Below are 17727 nucleotides of genomic sequence, written 5' to 3'. Positions count from 1 at the left end.
TCTCAAGCAAAGACCTAAGTCAATGGAGACACAAACTGAGTATACCTTCTTTTTCACTTTTTTCCCTGTATCTGGGTCTCTCTCCTCTTTCTCCACTTCAGTGATGAAATAGTCATCCAGGCTGAGAACTCTGGGTGCAGGTCCTCCACACTCCACCTCTTTGTCCTGGGAAGGAAACAACCAAGGAATTCCATTTCCATTCTATAATGTGGGCCCTCAGTATGCCCAGAGCACACCCCAGTGACCTGATCCACATTCAGTAAGAGAAAGTAAAATGTTCTGTTCTTTCTCCTGCAACTAGTCATCCCAGCTGCCTTTCCCGTGAGTTCTGGAAGGGGATACCAAATCATTTGAAGAACTAGAATCTAAAGCAATTAGAATCTGAGTTTCCAGATCCAAGACTGCTTCTTCCAAGGGACTGACCTAATATGATCTCCCCGTGCACTGGACAAATAGAAGGAAAGGAGAGAAGAAGTGTGCACATAGAGACACATTCCTAGAGATAAGCTGATGTTTTACAGTTAAGAGTCTGGCAACATATAGAAAAGTAGGTATTTATCTACTTACCCGGATGAGCTTTGCTACATGTGTCTTTCCACTGCCTGGCAATCCTCTCATTATGATGACAATCTGATATAAAGACAGCATGAGAGAAAGATGACTTTTGGGGCTGCATTCAACAGAACCCCTGAGTATGGGGCTCGTTCACCTGCACATCTACCAATGTGATATATGCCATCATGTGCCAGCAATGCCCCTCTGCCATGTACATTGGCCAAACCGGACAGTCTCTACGCAAAAGAATTAATGGACACAAATCTGACATCAGGAATCAAAATACTCAAAAACCAGTGGGAGAACACTTTAACCTGTCTGGTCATTCAGTGACAGACCTGCGGGTGGCTATATTACAACAGAAAAACTTCAAAAACAGACTCCAACGAGAGACTGCTGAGCTAGAATTGATATGCAAACTAGACACAATCAACTCCGGTTTGAATAAGGACTGGGAATGGCTGAGCCATTACAAACATTGAATCTATCTTCCCTTGTAAGTATTCTCACACTTCTTAACTGTCTGTACTGGGCTAGCTTGATTATCACTTCCAAAGTTTTTTTTCTCTTAATTAATTGGCCTCTCAGAGTTGGTAAGACAACTCCCACCTGTTTATGCTCTCTGTGTGTATATATATCTCCTCAATATATGTTCCATTCTATATGCATCCGAAGAAGTGGGCTGTAGTCCACGAAAGCTTATGCTCTAATAAATTTGTTAGTCTCTAAGGTGCCACAAGTACTCCTGTTCTTCTTTTTGCGGATACAGACTAACACGGCTGCTACTCTGAAACCTGTGAGTATGGGATGTGGCCTATCTACCAACCAATGTGCTCTGGCTCACAATATTGCAAACCCATTGGATACAGAATAACAAAACAGAGCCAGCACTATGACATGTTCCTTAACTGTTTTTATTGTGCCCAGTCAGAACCATAACCTCAGCAGACACCTGCTGAAGATCTGGCCCTATAATGTAAGATTGAATAGAATTTGTTAAAATAAAGTTAGTAGTATGAGCCTACCTTAACTATACAATCCTTTGCCAATGTATGTACACCAACTTTTTCTTCCCCTCCCTATACAGCATATGGCCAAGCCATCCCTCCTACATACCACACAGTCAAACATTGCTCTCAGAAAGAATTCTGAAACACATAAATATAGTCAATTAATAGGAACCCTATTCTTGCACTCCCAAATCCAAGAGGTTTATATCTCAGATGTATTCCACCTGATTATGTTGTGTTATTCTATTTGTATCATCAGCAAAGCCTTCTTGGAGCTCTCCCAAAGTGAACCTGCACAGCGTTTTTTCCAAACCATTTCCTGCAGTCTTTACTTGGTCTATGAGAACACCAAAATTAACAAGTTATGTTTTAGATGTTCAATCTGCTCCCCATTTTGGGGCTCACAAATTATTCAATGGCTTTAGATGGGGCAGGGATTTGCTTTAGAAACATGCATACTGCATATGGGAAATGTATCAGAATACAGGCCCCTTAACACTGCTTGTTGCCTTCAGAATGGATAGCAACCCCATGCTACTCACCCTCTCTGGCCTGCTGTCCCGTCCTGGTGGCTTCAAAATATCATCCACATTCTTAGACTCTGGTTTCCTCTCTACCCGGGGAGCAGGGGGAGGCTGGCGAGGTACTGATGGAGCTGAAATAGGCATCCTCTCCTCAGGGTAATTTCTCCGATCACCTACAAATTTCGGTAATTACACACAAGTATTTTCTCGGCTCACTGAAATCAGAAATCTAAATCAGAAATCTCAGTTCATAGGATTCTAACAGACCCCCAGTGATTTTCGAGACAGTGTGCTTTAGTCTCTATTTAAGATCTGATTGGTAGAGGAGAAGACAAAAACTGTCCCATTTAACCAATGCCATAAAAAACTGAAAATCTGGACTGACAGAAATATGACCATATTTCCAAAAGGCGGAATGGTCTAGTCAAAGAAGAACAAGACTGGAATACAAGATTTTAGTTCAAGTCTCAACTTTGCCAGTGACTTCCTCTGTGGCCTTAGGAAAGTCACTTAACCTCTTTGTAAACTGAAAAATGGGGATAATAATGACCTACATTCCAGGGGAGTTCTGAGGCTTAATGAATGTTTATAAAATGCTTTGAATATGTAAATCCCCTATATAAATGCTAAGCATTTTTATTCAGTCCGTATAAACAAGGAAAACGGACTGGTCTTTGTAATGTCTATGATTAATTCACAATTCTGCAAAGCAGGGAAAAGAAGTCAGACCCTACTCGGAATACCATGGGAAATTATTTTATTAGAATCCATACTACATAAGGATTTGATAAAGTCCTAAAACCTCCCAGGTGGTTCTGATAGGTTTGTTCTGACTCACTTCCACTCAGGTGCGCAGACACCACCGTGCTGAGTTTATTATAAGTCCAAGATGGACAGTTTATCATTCTTATTACACGATATTGATCTGTGGGATTCTTGCTTTTGAGAGGTGTGGACTCTCATAACCTCCTCCCTCTGACTTCTGAAAACTGAAATCAAATCAGCTCATCCCATGGAATCATGATTACTGCATATGATCATACAGGGTCTTGAAATAGTGTTACACTTTTAATGTCGGATGTCAGACTTTACAGATGTCAATACCAAGTGAGCCAAAATTGCAGTCCTAAGCAATTCTGATCAGACATTTGTATAATTGGTGGGCAAAATATCTCCCTGCTACTTTCTAGATCTCATAGCCAGTGAGAGACAGAAGATCACAAGAACAAGACAAGACACTGCCCAGATAAATGCCACTAACATTTATATCCTCAATGAAGTCATACAACTATCAAGCTCATCTTCTTGTGATCCTACCTTCCTGGTTTCATTTTCCCAACACTGTAGTATTACTTTGGGGCTAAGGAACTATACCTCCAAACATGGAAGGTCCATGATCATAGGTCGGGCGATCAGGCTTTCGTTCATATGATGGTCTTTCAAAGCCCCCTCGCCTTGAGGAGGGATGGTCTTTCTTGTCACGGTAAGACTGAGTCCTTGAAGGTCCAGTTGGAGGTGCCCTGCCAGAAGAGACAGCATTTTGTATAGCTCTCGGATTTCTACTTTAGAGCACAGCTCTGAATTCCCAATCAGTATACAAACATATGTCCTTCAAACGAAATTGAGTCTGACAGCACCTTATACAGCATCAATCATGTGGATGCAACTATGATCCAGCTTGTCCTGCGCTGCATACCTGTCCTCTCGAACATGGCGTTCTTTCTCAAACCTCTCTCGATCATAGTCTCCTGAGCCTCTGTCTCTGTGCAGCTCCCGCTCCCTTTTAAAATCTCGGTAATCTGTGTTAGCATTGCCTTGGCGCTCAAAGTAAGACTCACGATCCCTCTCTCTGTTGTAACGATCCCGCTGGCCTTGATGGTCTGAAAAACGAAACCCCCAAAATCTGAACTACAAAAATATAAGCCAACCTTAAAAAAACTCCAAGGGAACAGGAAAAGCATAGGAATAATGTTATAGTTATGGGCTTCTAAAAGAAGAAAGCAGCACACAATCTCCAGCACGGAACAAGTCTAGTGTTCTCAGCTATCCACGTGATGCTTGCCTACTTTCTCAAAGGATATCAGAATTAGCCAAGCAGTGCCTACCTTTTGGAAATGGTTGTCTCTCAGGCAGAGGTTCTGGACGCAGAGTTATTCTCTCCCCATAGGGAATTTGTTCAACTTTACTGGTGGTTATATCTGGTAAAGAAATTTGACAAGAAAATAAGTAAGGATAGTGTTCCAAATTGCATCCCTTATCCATCTCCTCCTCTCTCTAAAAGCAATGACATAGTGACATTCAAAGTGATCAGAGGGTAACTAGGCCAAAGTATATATTAGTGACCTGCTGTATAAAGAACATTTGTGCTATGTTAATGTTAACTGAATACCATTCAGAGCAACAAACTACTCACATAAGAAAAAGCTAATTAATTAAATTTTTAGGTGACAGATCTGAGGAACTGTCCCAAATTGAGGTGTCATTAGAGGTGGTTTTGGAACAAATTGATAAATTAAACAGTAATAAGTCACCAGGACCAGATGGTATTCACCCAAAGCTCTGAAGGAACTCAAATGTGAAATTGCAGAATTACTAACTGTGGTTTGTAACCTATCAGTTAAATCAGCTTCTGTACAAATGACTGGAGGATAGCTAATGTGACAGCAATTTTTAAAAAGCATTCCAGAGGTGATCCCAGCAAGCCTCACTTCAGTACCAGGCAACTGTATAGTTGAAACTATAGTAAAGAAAAGAATTGTCAGACACATAGATTAACATTATTTGTTGGGGAATAGTCAACATGGTTTTTGTAAAGGGAAATCATGCCTCACCAATCTACTAGAATTCTTTGAGGGAGTCAACAGACATGTGGACATGGGTGATCCAGTTGATATAGTGTACTTAGATTTTCAGAAAGCCTTTGACAAGGTCCCTCACCAAAGGCTCTTAAGTGAGATAAGAGGGAACTGGTTAAAAGATAGGAAACAAAGGGTAGGAATAAATGGTCAGTTTTCAGAACAGAGAGAAGTAAATAGTGGTGTTCCCCAGGGGTCTGTACTGGGACCAGTACTACTCAACATATCCATAAATGATCTGGAAAAAGGGGTAAACAGTGAGGTGGCAAAATTTGCAGATGATACAAAACTACTCAATATAGTTAAGTCCAAAGCAGGCTGTGAAGAGTTACAAAGAGATCTCACAAAACAGGTGACAGGGCAACAAAATGTCAGATGAAATTTAATGTTGATAAATGCAAAGTAATGCACAATGGAAAACATAATCCCAACTATACATATAAAATGATGGGGTCTAAATTAGCTGTTACCACTCAAGAAAGAAATCTTGGCATCACTGTGGATAGTTCTCTGAAAACATCCACTCAATGTGCAGCAACGGTCAAAAAAGCTAACATAATGTTGTAAATCATTAAGAAAGGGATAGATAGTAAGACAGAAAATATCACATTGCTGTTATATAAATTGATGGTTAGCCCACATCTTGAATACTGCGTGCAGATGTGGTTGCCCCATCTCAAAAAAGATATATTGGAATGGGAAAGGTTCAGAAAAGGGCAACAAAAATGATTAGGGGTATGGAACAACTTCTGTATGAGGAGAGATTAATAAGATTGAGAGTTTTCAGCTTGGAAAGGAAATGACTAAGTGGCATATGACAGGTGTGGAGAAAGTAAATAAGGAAGTGTTATTTACTCCTCCTCATAACACAAGAACTAGGGGTCACCCAATGAAATTAATAGGCAGCGGGTTTAAAACAAATGAAAGGAAGTATTTCTTCACACAACACACAGTCAACCTATGGAACTCTTTGCCAGAGAATGTTGTGAAGGCCAAGACTATAACAAGATTCAAAAAAGAACTAGATAAATTCATGGAGGATAGGTCCATAAATGGCTATTAGCCAGGATGGGCAGGGATGGTGTCCCTAGCCTCTGTTTGCCAGAGGCTGAAAATGAGCGACAGGGGATGGATCACTTGATGATTACCTGTTCTGTTCATTCCCTCTGGGGCATCTGGCATTGGCCACTGTTGGAAGACAGGACACTGGGCTAGATGGACCTTTGTTCTGATCCAGTATGGCCGTTCTTATGTTCCAATGTATTTTTCCCCAGATATATAATTTTTTCATTAATTCCATTAAAGATATAGAAAAGAGCTAGCTAAACTTCTCAGGAGAGCAGTACAAACAGAAAGGAACTCCCTAGCAATGCTATAGTTAAGCCAATGTCTACATTTCTGTTTTTAGGTGTATACCACTCGAGGCCAGTGGTGAAACAAACAGGACTGCAATGAAGTCCTTTTATTATTGTATTATTAGAGTGGAATTTAATTCTTCTGCAGAAAAATACAGTGCACCAAAACCCTGGATTCCTAGGAGAGTTTAAATGTTTATGGCTCAAATTCAACACAAAATCTCATCTCAGAACTGCGCATTTTCAAATTTTTAATTAAAAATATTTTGTCTTCGCCTGTTGAAGTTACATGGATGTAAAAATATTTAAATAGGAAGAGTCTTTATAGCATTTGCGTAATTCAAAGCAGCTGCAATTTTTAAAAGTTAATTTTTTCTTAAAAAGCTAGTTGTTTCAAGACTGAAAGTTTTGTGAGTAGAACCAAATGTTTTACTGAAAATAATTGAAACATCTTTTACTACGTTGAAATGATAGGAAAGGAGAATTTAATTGTCAAAAGTTAAAATGTGTTGTACACTCTACAAGACAATGGAAAGAAAGGAGGGAGTGATTCAAACAGGGATCACTGGGAGAGTAATGCCACTCTACACCCTCTCTTCCTTTCCCAGAAATGGTCGCTGGCTGAAGAGACTAGGGTCAGCAGCACAAACTGGAAGGTTACAGCTGCGAAAAAGCCTAAAACACAAGCAGGAAGGCACAGATCTGGACAGCAGGAAATAGTTGGTCAGGGCACAGACAACAAGGGAGCTTATTTTTTTTTTTAAACATAGCCCAGTTTTATCTACTGTAGTGGCTAACAGTCTGTTTCTGGTTGTTTTATAGCCTAACAAAAAAACCCATAAAAGTACAAACTACTAAAAAAGTAGCTGAAAAGCAGCTCAGTTTTAAAACTGAACTGGTGGGTCATTTTCCCAAGGCAGTAGATTTCCTTCCTTAAGGAGTTTAGCTAGGGTTACCATACGTCCGGTTTTTCCCAGACATGTCCGGCTTTTTGGTAATCAAACCCCCGTCCGGGGGGAATTGCCAAAAAGCCGAACATGTCTGGGAAAATACCGTCCGGGCACTTCCCCTCCCACAGCTGGTCTGCTCCTCCCCTGACTCTTCGGCTCTATTTAAGAGCCGAGCTGCCCGAGCGCTACCGGCTTCAGGCAGCCCCCTTGCCTCCGGACCCCAGCCGCCGGCTGGGCACTTCCCCTCCCGGGCTCCAGCTGCTCTGCTCCGGCGGCGCAGGGTCCGGAGGCATGGGGGCTGCCCGAAGCTGGAGCGCTTGGGCAGCTCGGCTCTTAAACAGAGCCGAAGAGTCAGGGGAGGAGTACAGCAGCCGGAGCCCGGGACGGGAAGTGCCCGGCTGGGGGCGCAGGGTCCGGAGGCATGGGGGCTGCCCGAAGCCAAGTGCTACCGGCTTCCCGGTTTGCCGGGCAGCCTCCAGACCCTGCGCCCCCGGCTGGGAGCTTCCCCTCCCGGGCTCCAGCTGCGCTGGGGAAGCGCCGGCCAGGGGCGCAGAGTCTGGGGGCTGCCCGGCAAACCGTGAAGCCGGTAGCGCTTGGGCAGCCCTTTTCGCGTGGCTGGGAGGGAGGAGGGGGAGTTGGGGCGAGGACTTTGGGGAAGGGGTGGGGAATTGGGCAGAGTTGGGGGCGGGGAAGGGGTGGAGTTGGGGTGGGGCCGGGGGTGGGAAAGGGGCAGGGCCAGGGCCCCTGGAGTGTCCTTTTTTTTATTTTTTAAATATGGTAACCCTAGTTTAGCTGTGGGACCTCCTACCTTGCAGGGTCCTAGATCCCATGCTCCAGCCTGAACCTGAACATCTACACCGCAATTAAACAGTCCCTTAGCCTGGCCAGCTGCAGGTTTTTAATTGCAGTGCAGCCATACCCTATATTTGTCACAGAGATACCACTATGTAGACAACAGTAACTGAAGTAGCCAGTTTAGATTCCTGTCCGTTTTCTAACAATTTTTAATAAAATATTCAAATCATGGGATCATTTCTGCTCCAAATAACTACTGGCAAGTTGCAGGAACAATAAAGCTAGCTATACCACAACACTCATTTTAAAAGTAACTGCATTCTAGCAGAATCTCTCTCTTTTTAAAGTGGTGTAAAACCATGGGAAATGAACTCTCACTAAAAGCTTCATATTAAATTTTAGCCTTGGGAAATTCAGTATTAAATATGAACCCCATCCATTATTCTTCATCAGTCAGTTGACTATATAAGTTGTTAACTCTTGAGGGAAAGGAATTTGTCTTCATTCTTGCCTGCAGAGCTCCTCATCTACTTTGGGCAATACACAGACAAATAATAAAAGAACAATAGCATTAGATGTTCTACTTGTAGGGGTTCAAAGAGTGGTCCATTTTATTACAGGTGACCTAACGTTCAGATAAAAAGACCTGGTTTAATGTAGAGTATCAATATTGCACTGGTTATGATATATTGTTTTGTGATTCTATCACATGGGCTAGTGTTGATTAGAACCGGAGGTGTCAATAATCAATTTAATTCATGTCAAGCACCCCTACATCACAGCATGGAAGGAAAAAGTAAACTCACGAGCAGAACCCTACCAAACTGATGGGCCGTGAAAAACGTATCATGGACTGTAACATCTGGTGTCCCCTGTGAAATCTGACTATTGTAAGGGAGTCATGGTACTGCCACCATTACTTCTGCTCTGCCTTCACAGCTGGGCGGCCAGAGAGCGGTGGCTTCTGGCCAAGCACGCAGCTCCGAAGGCAGCGCAATGGCCAGCAATAGCTCAGAAGTGAGAGTGGCGTGGGGGGAGAGGATCATCACTGTTTTGGGGGGGCAGGATTGGCCTCATGGGTGGGCGAAAGCCCAAGGTACTATGGTTACACACCCTGTCATCCTCCCCTCATCATCCCCCGTCAGCCCAAGGTCCCTTTAACTCCCAAGAGCTGGGCCTGGAGCTGAGGAGGGGCAAGGCTGGGGTGCCCCGGCTGGGGGCTCCTATGGTGCGCCGGGCTCCAGCTGCTAGTTCTGGCTAGGCTGGGGAGGGATGGGACTTCCACTTCCCCATAACAGGCTGATCCCATGGTCAGGTTAGACCCACCTCTGGGAACCTCCCCCAGCTGCAGGAAGCTCTGCTACTGCTGGCTGGCAGCCCAGTTCTGAAGGCTGCACTGTCTCCAGCAGCAGCACAGAAGTGCGGATGGCATGATATGGTATTGCCACCCTTACTTCTGTGCTGCTGCTGGCAACGGCGCTGCCTTCAGAGCTTGGCGGCCAGCCAGCAACTGCCACTCTCCGCCCACCCAGCTCTGAGGGCAGCACTGCTGCCAGCAGTAGCACAGAAGTGAGGATGGCAATACTGCGACCCCCCCCATAATAGCCTTGTGATACCCCCACTACCCCATTTTGGGTCAGGACCCCCTCGCCGGTTACGACACTGTGAAATTTCTGATTTAAATATCTGAAATTGTGAAATTTAAGGTTTTAAAAATCCTATGACTGTGAAATTTACCAAAATGGAACCGTGAATTTGGTAGGGCCCTACTCACGAGTGAAGTCTAATTATTTAAATGAGGAGATCGATCATATAGCAACAACTTTCAATCTCACTGAAGCTGAGGTATTTGGCACTACATAATGGTGTACAGAGCTTACACAGTGATTGTGTTAAGATTCTGGGCATACTTTGTGTGGTAATTACCACTCAGAGTACGTCCCTTTAGAAAGAAAAAGTTTTGTTTAAGGGTCCCAGTACTAGAGGCAAAATTATTTTTTCCATTACTCACCCCGCCCATGGCCATAATCCACAGTCTGTTGAATTAGAGGTGGTTTAGGAATTGATGCTGGTACAGATGATGGAATGGGAGTATGACCTGAAGGAGGTATTTTCCCAGAAGATGACACTGCGGGTGGCAGCACTGATTCTGGTTTACATAATGCATACTCCAAATTTGCTCCTTTATCTTCACTGGTATCCCAGAGTCCATGAAAAGAATCCTCATCCCAACGTTCCTGTTTCACACCAGATGTTGGCTTTATTGCAGGAGCCTGACTTGAGGTTGTAGCTGAAGCAGGAATTGGAGCACCTGGCCTCGTCACCGGGGCACCTGGCCTTGTCACCGGGGCACCTGGCCTCGTCACCGGTGTGGGCTGCCTGAACAACACTGGTGGCTTTATAATAACAGCAGGAGAAGGTTTGATAGGTTGAGATTCTATTGGTGACTCAGGTGGCAGTTGAGAAGACGCCTAGACATGGGAAACATTTTTTAATAAGACTCTATAAACCGCTTCCCTCACCCTATGTGAAAACAGTAAACAAAGCCCTCTGAACAACTTGTGTCCCAGATAGAGCCTTGCAACCTGACCAAACACAATAGGACCCAGCTACAAGTGTCGGGTTCAGGTCAGGTCGGCTCTGATCACCTCCTCCTACCTGTGGGATTGGCACCATGGAGACAGACGAATGCCCTGCTCCTGCTGGGCACTGAAATTTGGCTGCACTGTGCGTGCTAGGGAGTTATCACACTGCCTCTCACTCCACAGCGCAAACAGTGCAGCAAGGCAGTGGTAGCTGGCAGGAGTGGAGTACGCAGTTGCTGCCACACCAACCTCATGAGCAGAAGGTGTCCGGTGATTGACCACGTTCACCAGATATGGGGAGTGGGAAGCCCCCGCAGCAGGACAAGGCAATGGTGGTGGCAATACACCTGGGGGAAATTTCAGGGGAAAGTGCCAGGAAAGTGGGCCGGAAAAGGACTTGACACTCTCAGGTCAGGTTCAGGTCGGTTGTGCCAGGGTCAGGTTCAGGCCCAGGTTGATTTTTAAAAATTGGGCTTGAGCAGACCTCTAGTCCCAGCTGAGAAGGGTGCTTTCATAACAGTATGTAATTCACACATTCCTAACCATTAGCATTTTCAGGTCCCCCCACAGGAGGGCACACTGATATCCCAAGAAGAATAGCCATTCTGGATTGGTTGTTGTGTGCTCACTACTTGAAACCTCTAAAGACATTAAGTCAAATATGAATAAAGGCTTACTGTAACTGTTCTCTCATCCAAAATGACCTTACCAAATTAAGCTCTCTCTTTAGCCAAAACACCTTCCAGGTGTTTCTCTCAGCTAAATTTCACGTTATAGATATGTGAAGAAGAATTGCCTCTAAACAGCAGCAGGTCTAAGACTGCATCTACAGTAGAAAATGTACCCATTGCTGTCAACAGGTGCAGCTGAACCAGTGCTTAAAATTATTTAACTGCAACTATACGCAAGAGTAAACCATATTCTGCACTATTTCACAAACCCTAATAGAGGACTGCTCAGAAAAAGCTGTGATCATGGTTTGGCCATTCTATACTTGCAGTTAAACTGTTTTCAGCAACACCCACTGCCCACAATTAGTAAACTTCCTAGTATAAACAGAGCTTCCTACACTACTAACAGTTACGTCTCTAGCTCTTGTGTACATCCACCCTATCTACAGCTATTGCCAGCTTCTTGACAACTCCCAGCAAAAATCCACCCTCTCCAGAGTTAATATCAGCTCCTTAGCTCACCCTAGAGAAAACTTGCTTTCTGTTCAGCTAACATCAACCTCTTGGCTCTCCTTGGTTACATGGAAAATGTGCTTCTTTATTCATCACAAGGTCCATAGTCTGACCACCTCCTCCCATAACAGATACAATTTTAAAGATGACAAATTAAAAGAAGCACTGTAACGTTATTTAAAACTTTGTAACAAAGGTGGAGAAAGCTATTAGGGGACAGTCTGTTCTAGATTTGATTTTGACAAATAGGACAGAACTGGTTGAGAATTTGAAAGTGGAAGGCAGCTTGGGTGAAAGTGATCATGAAATAATTCATGATTCTAAGGCAGTGGTCTCCAAAGTGGGGTGTGTGCGCAAGAGGATCCTTGGGGATGCGTGGCAAGAGGAGCGCTTTTTTTTCTCCATCAGGCGGGAGTCCAAACTTTTTTTTTTTTTTTTTGCTTCGACAGTTCGGATGGGAGTCTGAGTGGCCTTTTTTTTTTTTTTGCTTTGGCACAGCAAGGGGTGCGTGCTCAAAAATTTTTTACTCCAAAAAAGTTTGGAGACCACTGCTCTAAGGGATGGTCGGAGGGAGAACAGCAAAATAAAGACAATGGATTTCAAGAAGGCAGACTAGCAAACTCAGGGAGGCTTCAAGAAGGCAGACTAGCAAACTCAGTAAGATCCCATGGGAAACAAGTCTAAGGGTAAAAACAGTTGAAGACAGTTGGCAGTTTTTCAAAGAGGCATTATTAAGGGCACAAGAGCAAACTATCCCACTTAATGACTTCTTTGTTTTGGTTTTCTCCAAGAAGATTGGAGGTGACTGGATGGCTAACACAATGAATATCAGTGAAAATGAGGTAGGATCAGAAGAGGCTAAAATAGGGAAAGAACAAGTAAAAAATTACTTAGACCAATTAGATGTCGTCAAGTCACCAGGGCCTGATGAAATGCATCCTAGAATACTCAGGGAGCTGACTGAGGAGATATCTGAGCCATTAGCGATTATCTTTGAAAAGTAATGGAAGACGGGAGAGATTCCAGAAGACTGGAAAAGGGTAAATAAAGTGCCAATCTATAAAAAGGGAAATAAGGACAACCCAGGGAATTACAGACCAGTCAGCTTAACTTCTGTACCCGGAAAGATAATGGAGCAAATAATTAAGCAATCAATTTTCAAACATCTAGATGATAATAAGGTGATAAGTAACAGTCAGCATGGGTCTGTCAAGAACAAATCATGTCAAACCAACCTGATAGCTCTCTTTGACAGGGTAACAAGCCTTGTGGATAGGGGGAAGCGGTAGACGTGGTATATCTTGACTTTAGAAAAGCTTTTGATACTGTCTCACATGACCTTCTCATAAACAAACTAGAGAAATGCAACCTAGATATAAGGTGGGTGCAAAACTGGTTGGAAAACCGTTCCCCCAGAGTAGTTATCAGTGGTTCACAGTCATGCTGTAAGGGCATAATGAGTGGAGTCTTGCAGGGATTGGTTCTTGGTCCGGTTCTGTTCAATATCTTCATCAATGATTTAGATAATGGCATAGAGAGTACACTTATAAAGTTTGCAAACAATACCAAGCTGGGAGGTGTTGCAAGTGCTCTGGAGGATAGGATTAAAATTCAAAATGATCTGGACAAACTGGAGAAATGGTCTGAAGTAAATAGGATGAAATTCAATAAAGACAAATGCAAAGTACTCCATTCAGGAAGGAACAATCAGTTGCACACATACAAAATGGGAAATGTCTGCCTAGGAAGGAGTACTGCGGAAAGGGATCTGGGGAACATAGTGGTCCACAAGCTAAATAGGAGTCAACAGTGTAACGCTGTTGAAAAAAAAGCAAACATTATTCTGGGATGTATTAGCAGGAGCGTTGTAAGCAAGACACAAGAAGTAATTCTTCCGCTCTACTTTGTGCTGATTAGGTCTCAACTGGAGTATTGTGCCCAGTGCTTGGTACCACATTTCAGGAAGGATGAGGACAAATTGGAGGGAGTCCAGAGAAAAGCAACAAAAATGATTAAAGCTCTAGAAAACATGGCCTATGAGGGAAGATTGAAAAAACTGGGTTTGTTTAGTCTGGAAAAGAGAAGACTGAGGGGGGACATGATAATAGTTTTCAAATACATAAAAGGTATTACAAGAAGGAGGGAGAAAAATTGTTTTTCTTAACCTCTGAGGATAAGACCAGTAGCAATGGGCTTAAATTGCAGGAAGGGAGGTTTAGGTTAGACATTAAGAAAAAACGTCTTAACTGTCAGGGTGATTAAGCACTGGAATAAATTGCCTAGGGAGGTCGTGGAATCTCCATCATTGGAGATTTTTAAAGAGCAGGTTAGACAAACGCCTGTCAGGAATGGTCTAGATAATACTTAGTCCTGCCATGAGTGCAGGGGACTGGACTAGATGACCTCTCAAGCTAGTACAGACATTCTGTTTCCAGCCTGCTGATCCATTTACCTCCCTAATCCTGTCTCCCAAGAAATGAGGCTTCACCCATGTCCAATTATTCAGGTCAAGTCAGGCCTACACATGGAAAGCACAGTTTGTGTACACTGAAGAAAAAATGACTCTGATAGCTTCCTACACAGAGCCTGTGCCACAGGTTGCTGAGAAACACAGAAGTAGAGTTGCTTCAACATTTGGAAAACAGACTACCTAGAAGAAAATGGGTCAGAGGATTTCATGCTCTTCTGCCAATCAGTGTCTAATATTTATTTACCTACTTCACGGAGGTGCTGATAGGATTCGATCATGTTTGTAAAGTGATTTAAACAATATAAGCAGTATGTGTGATTTAAGCAGTATATTATTATACCCATTATTCACTGGGTGCTTTCCAAACACAAAGGAGGGGACAGTCCCTGCTTCAAAGAGTTTATAATCTAAACAGTGGTTCTCAAACTTTTTTTTTCCGCAGACCACTTGAAAATTGCTGAGGGTCTCGGCAGACCACTTAATGATCTTTCCAAATGTTGTCTGTACCATTAGCTAACTATTGTAAAGGACTTTGGATAAAAGTGATATATAAAAAAAACTTAATTAATTTTTTTGTTCTATAAATCAAAGCACACAATTCATATTTTAATATCAGTAGTCTTACCTTTCTAATGCGATGGATGTGCCCTCTCCCCCCCACCCCAGCAGCCATCAAGCTGGGGCTGGGAAGGAGGGGGGTCTACCGCGGCTGCAGCCGAGCTGAGGCTGGGAAGGAGGGTCATTTCTCCCCGGCAGCCGCAGCCCTGGAGCTGAGGAAAGTCGCCTCTTTCTCTGGCTGTCAACCCTGCATGTCCCAAATTCCCCCATCCCCTCTTCTCAGCCCACTGCCCCCTCCCACCTATCCCTTATTCCCCCCAAGGCCACCACCTCACCTTACATGTGTGCCTTCTCCAGGGTCCAGGCACCTAATTAGTGGAGCCACACCTGAGCGGCTCCACTAATTAGGTGGGTGGCCCTTCATTCTTTCATGTGCGGCCGCCCAGGCGTGCACCTTAGAGGGAACTATCCACGGACTACCTTAATGGAGCTCACGGACCACTAGTGGTCCATGGACCACAGTTTGAGAACCTCTGATCTAAAAAGACAAAGAGATGAAGGACAGGGGAAAGGTATACAGTGTTCAAGCAGAGTGATCTGGGTGATGGAGCAAAACTTCTTAGTTTAACTTTTTAAAAGTGTAAAATTAAGGTATCTTCTCCTATCCTCCCTATACATAACTGAACTACTTTGAGCCATATAAATACTTCAGATTAACAAGTATGTGAAACACACACATACAAAAATCCAAGAGTACTGGATCAAACAAATGTACAATAGAACTTCACTAATCTAAACTACTGAAAGGGAGAGTCCAGTGCAGGTAAGTGAGGTTTGTGGCGCAATCAGTGCTGGGGAAGAACACTAGTACCATCAGACAATTATAAATGCCCTACTCCTTCTTCAGGGGATTACCTGAATGCCTGGGGCATGCTAGGAATTGATATGGTGCTCCCACACTGGAAAAAGCATGTCATGCTCCCCCCGGTCTATGAGAAGCATGTCATGAGACACATTACTCTTGCCCCCAACACAGCAGCAGAATCTCACTGGCTTGTGTTTCAGTCAACTACACACTCAAAAGTTTTTTCCATTTGGGTTTGTAGGTTACCAAAGTACAGTTTTGCGAGATTTGACTAAGTGCAAAGTATTACTTTATGAGGTACCTACCTCAGTTTGCTTCGCCTCACCGTCAGAAGCCAGGAAATACCTATTTTAGCTAGATTCCAGATTTGAACTAATGTTCACACCCAGGTGAATTATCATCACCATTTCATTTACCTGAAAGGCACGTGGCCTTGTAGTTGTGGTTTGTGATCTAGAAGTTTCCTGTGATGGCAGGTGGGGATCAGGCACAAACTCTTTCAACTTCTGCAGCTGTTCTTTTTGTTCCCTGTACATAAAAAAAAAAGTGTTACCATTCTGTGGCATAAATGTGCTGCTTAAAAAAAAAAAAAAAAGGGAACCAATATGTACACCAACAAAATATATTGTAGTAGTATTAAGAATCATTATTCACTACAGAGTTTACGTCTGGGATAAGCTATGACACAAGCAGCTGGTAGCACCCCAACAGCCAGCATACTGGGAGAGACTTGACTTAGATTGTGAGCTCTCTGATGCAGCGACCATCTTTTTGTTGTGTGTTTGTAGGGTGCTTAGCACAATGGGGTCGTGGTCCATGACTGGGACTCCTAAGTGCCACCTCAATACAAACAATAAATAATAATGGCTGCAGCAACTCAGAGCTCCCCTAACATCCAGTGTTCCTAACACCTGGCTTTGGAAAAATGCATTGGTTGGCAAATCCAGATCAACACACAACTGATACCCGAGAACAGATCTAGTTGAAGACACCTGAAGTTGAGAAAAGCTATTCTCTACATTTCTACTACTGCTTCTGTCTCAAAGCATCATCATCAGGAGTCTTATCAATTTCAAGCCTCTTACGCTGAATTGTTCTGCTTATGATCTGCTCCTTCTGAAGTACGCAATGAGAAGAGTCAGTGTAAGGTAGAAAACAACTCTCAATATGGTTTGATACAAAAGGGTGACTTCCCCAGCGTTAACTTTAAAACTGAGGAAAACAGTCAACAGAATCTTCTTTAATTGAACCCTTTCTTTGGTGCTGTAGAGAGAATCTGTTTCACATACGAAGCCTTCTTGTTTCAGTGTATCAGTTTATTAGGCCTTAAACACCATTATCTAAAGCACAGATGACAAAGTCGCTGACAACCTGGTGTATTAAACCAGTTCCCATGACAGATTAAATTCTCCAGAATCATAACTTCCATTCACTTTTTGAAAATTACATTTCTAGCACTTCTGGTTGCAATTAAAACCTTCCATATGGGAATAAAAGGTATACTATCTTTATGAGTGTGAAAACAAAACAGCTTTGAAAGAGGTAGAAAATGTCCCCATTCATTTCAATGTGTTTTTAACTGAAACCTAAGGATTACAAATGTTAACAGTAACTGTGTAACTGTTCATCATTTTAGTATAAAATCCAGCTTGTGCGATTATCACCCTAAAGGGTGCAATGGCAGATGCAGGAAAGTGGGGCACCCCATTCCCTGGACTTTGTCTTTACCAAATACTGCTCCCTCATTGATCTTCCTGTTCCCTCTGGAAGGTGAACCATGACACTCTGTTCTTAGGTCTATTCCTCTTCTTTCTACACTCTTCCCTGAAAGACCTCATTCATTTACATTCCAATTTATAAGTTTATCTCTTCCTTTTTTGATGTTCCTTCCTACAAATGTGCATGATGAACCTGTACCCATGGTACCTGTGCAACATCCAAGCTTTCTCTCTCTTTATATTACACCATTAGGGCACCTCTAAATGTTTCCAGTGGTAAGGGATTTTGGAAAACGGTTTGGA

At 43.2% G+C, this 17727-nt stretch overlaps 1 protein-coding gene across 2 annotated transcripts in view; it reads right to left on the bottom strand.

Annotated features, from left to right (window-relative positions):
• Nucleotides 1-17727, bottom strand: part of YLPM1 (YLP motif containing 1) — a 57579-nt gene that overhangs the window by 15972 nt on the left and 23880 nt on the right. For both annotated transcript variants that reach the window (XM_054025696.1, XM_054025695.1), the window contains exons 6-13: nt 16123-16234; nt 10056-10515; nt 4195-4287; nt 3786-3969; nt 3464-3609; nt 2108-2262; nt 568-630; nt 46-165 (exon numbers count right to left, since the gene is read on the bottom strand). In XM_054025696.1, coding sequence (XP_053881671.1) covers nt 46-165; nt 568-630; nt 2108-2262; nt 3464-3609; nt 3786-3969; nt 4195-4287; nt 10056-10515; nt 16123-16234 — 1333 coding nt within the window. The remainder of the gene's footprint in view (nt 1-45; nt 166-567; nt 631-2107; nt 2263-3463; nt 3610-3785; nt 3970-4194; nt 4288-10055; nt 10516-16122; nt 16235-17727) is intronic.

The sequence above is a fragment of the Malaclemys terrapin genome, chromosome 4 (assembly GCF_027887155.1).
Source record: "Malaclemys terrapin pileata isolate rMalTer1 chromosome 4, rMalTer1.hap1, whole genome shotgun sequence".
NCBI lineage: Eukaryota > Metazoa > Chordata > Testudines > Emydidae > Malaclemys > Malaclemys terrapin.
The sequence above is the reverse complement of the archived record's forward strand: the minus strand, read 5'-3'. Positions and strand labels throughout refer to the sequence as shown.